Raw genomic sequence first — 2500 nt, 5'->3', positions numbered from 1 at the left:
GCATCCTGACCAAACTGAAACCAGCTTCTTTTTCGAGCAGCACTTTTACATGTTTATGAGAACCAGAGCCTGACAGGGGGAGACTGCCTGTTCTGTGTCCGACTGACAGCGCTCTTCTTCGGGCTTCCTTCTCTCCTTTTCCCCCTCATCATGCCTGGAGCTGCACTTTGATTTTTTATTTTTTATTTTTATTTATTTTTTTTGGGGGGGGGGGGGGTAGGTAGTTGTTGGTTGAGTTGTACCCAGTGGCTGGTGCATTATCCTTACTACCATTGTTGTTTACACCAGTTCATTAGCTTGATGCTAACACATAATGGGGTTTAACTTGAGTGGGCTAACATAATTAGCCTCATGAATTTTACCTGAAGTAAAAATAAAGTTAAAAATTCCACATTATCCTCATTTTCACCTTTCATAGAGGCTTAAAGCTTCCTTGTGAAATTCTTGATTTCACATCAGATTATCCAATAACGAGCTTTTGATTTGATTCGCAGAACGAGCTGTTTGGCGCCCTCTGCAGACTCCAACATGCGTTTTTTTCATGATGTGAAACTTTGCACATATTTAGTTTGGACATCGTGCATGTGAGCACAATCGGTCACCTGTAACTTTACATTATTTGAACAACAGTGTGTGCATGTGAACATGACAGACAGCTTCAGTTGTCCAATCACATTGAAGGACAAAAAAAACGGAACAATTCTGCTTCACTGCTGATGAAAGTGTGACCGTCTCTCGGGTCGGGTCGAGGTCATGGCGACGCTCATTTTTAAATGGAGGAGATTCAGCCTATTAAGGATTATTGTCATTTATTCCATCTTTCCAGCTGGGGCGATTTAAAGAGTCGGTTGGGGCCCTTGGCAGAAACTCACTGGAGGCCCCTACGTCTAGCATTTATTATTTCGCCTTTACCTTTTTGGTTTTCACAGGACGAATGCTGCAGCGCGTAGAGGGAGTGCTGTTAGATGGGGCCCATTAGGGAGTTTTCCTACTGTCATTGCAAAATGTGCACATCTTTAGGCAACACTTAGGTTTAAAGTTCAACAAGTCCTCCAACCTACACGACCGTAGAGGTCATCTGTCACGTGATACGACCCATATATAGGAGTGTCTCCTAAATTAGCGCCCCTACTGGCGAACTGGAGAAATGCCAGTAAATCACCACCCTGCTTGATGCGCTGACCAAGGTGCTAATTAAGTTTTAAACTAGCTAGCTTGGACTTGGGTTAGGGTCAGGGGTCAAACGTCATTCGATGACGAACACACATTCACCGGATCGAGGTTATTTATACGTCCGTCTTTTATTTCTTAAAAGACACTCAAGTGTGTGAATTTAAGCTTCAAAAAATCATTTATATTTGGAGGGTTACGGATTTAAAAATTAAATAAAAACTTTTTTTTTAGCTTGCTCTTACTGAAGTCTATAAAGAAACGACTGATCTTGATTTTGCAGGCTGATGTCAGTAACATGTGTTCAGTTTGTGCAGCTTCTCTTCAGTGACTGTAACTCGCTCTTTCACAGGTGAACTTCAGCTGTCTCATTATAGCTCGGTGATCCCCGCCTCCTCATCACCCCTCCCTCTTCCTCCCTGCCCCTCCCTCCACCTCCCGTCGCTCCCTTCACCCAGCCTCCCCACATCCGACGGCTTCTTCTTCCAGGAAGCGTCGGGCAGTCGGATGCTCTGCTGGAATGCCTGGGAGAGAGAGAGTCCTGCCTGTCCATTTCTGAGAGAGAGAGAGAGAGAGAGAGAGAGAGAGAGAGAGAGAGAGAGAGAGAGAGGGCGGAGGTGGAGGAGGACAGGAGGAGGGGGGGTGGCGATAGGAGAGAGGTGCAGACATGGCTTCTAGAGAGATCACTGGCTTCGTGAGTGTGTCCAAGGAAATCACAGGTGGGTACAGACTGCTTGTTTCGCTCCGTGTGTGTGTGTGTATGTGTGTGTGTGTGTGTGTGTCTTGTTGCGGGCTGCAGCCTTCTCCACCGGCTGCCTGCGCTCAGGCTTCGGATGCTTTTCCTCCGCGCGCCCAGCGGAGGCTGCGACCGAGCAGACGCCTCCGAGGATGAGCTCCATCCTGCATGTTGTCCTGGAGCCTTTCCCTCCTCAGCGCACGTGAATGAGCTAACGTGCGGATGAATTATTTACAGTGCATGGAAATATACCCTGCCTTCAGTCTGCCCCTGGGGCGGATCAGGTAATAAAGCCCCCCTTGCCTTAGGCCAGAGAGGAAAAGGGGCGTATAGTGGAGGGGATTGATGCACAGTGTGTGCTCGTGGGTCTGATCGTGTTTTGTTCCACTGTTCCAGATGATGTTCCTCCTCTCTGAACCTGAATCATTCAGGATTTTCTCTTTGTTTTTTTCTGCAGCTCATCCAGCCCGAGCATTATAGTGATTGCGCGCGTGCGTGCATACATGCACGAGTGCTCGTGCGTGCCAAAGTGAGAGGACTGTTTCAGGCAGATGTTCTCCGTCTCGAGCCAACAAAAATACACGAGCTCCACAA

General features: G+C 47.5%; 1 protein-coding gene across 1 annotated transcript in view; it reads left to right on the top strand.

Moving 5' to 3' along the window:
* Positions 1–1661: 1661 nt before the first annotated feature.
* The window catches only part of LOC306828609 (capping protein, Arp2/3 and myosin-I linker protein 3-like), a 30189-nt gene continuing 29350 nt past the window's right edge, over positions 1662–2500 (top strand). Inside the window, 1 exon segment of the mRNA XM_079351131.1 lies at positions 1662–1889. Within this exon segment, the coding sequence (XP_079207257.1) occupies positions 1838–1889 (52 nt within the window). The 5' untranslated portion in view covers positions 1662–1837.

The sequence above is a fragment of the Symphodus melops genome (assembly GCF_947650265.1).
Source record: "Symphodus melops genome assembly, chromosome: 8".
Taxonomy (NCBI): Eukaryota; Metazoa; Chordata; class Actinopteri; order Labriformes; family Labridae; genus Symphodus; species Symphodus melops.
Note: the sequence above shows the minus strand (reverse complement) of the source record. Positions and strands in the feature narration are given on the sequence as shown.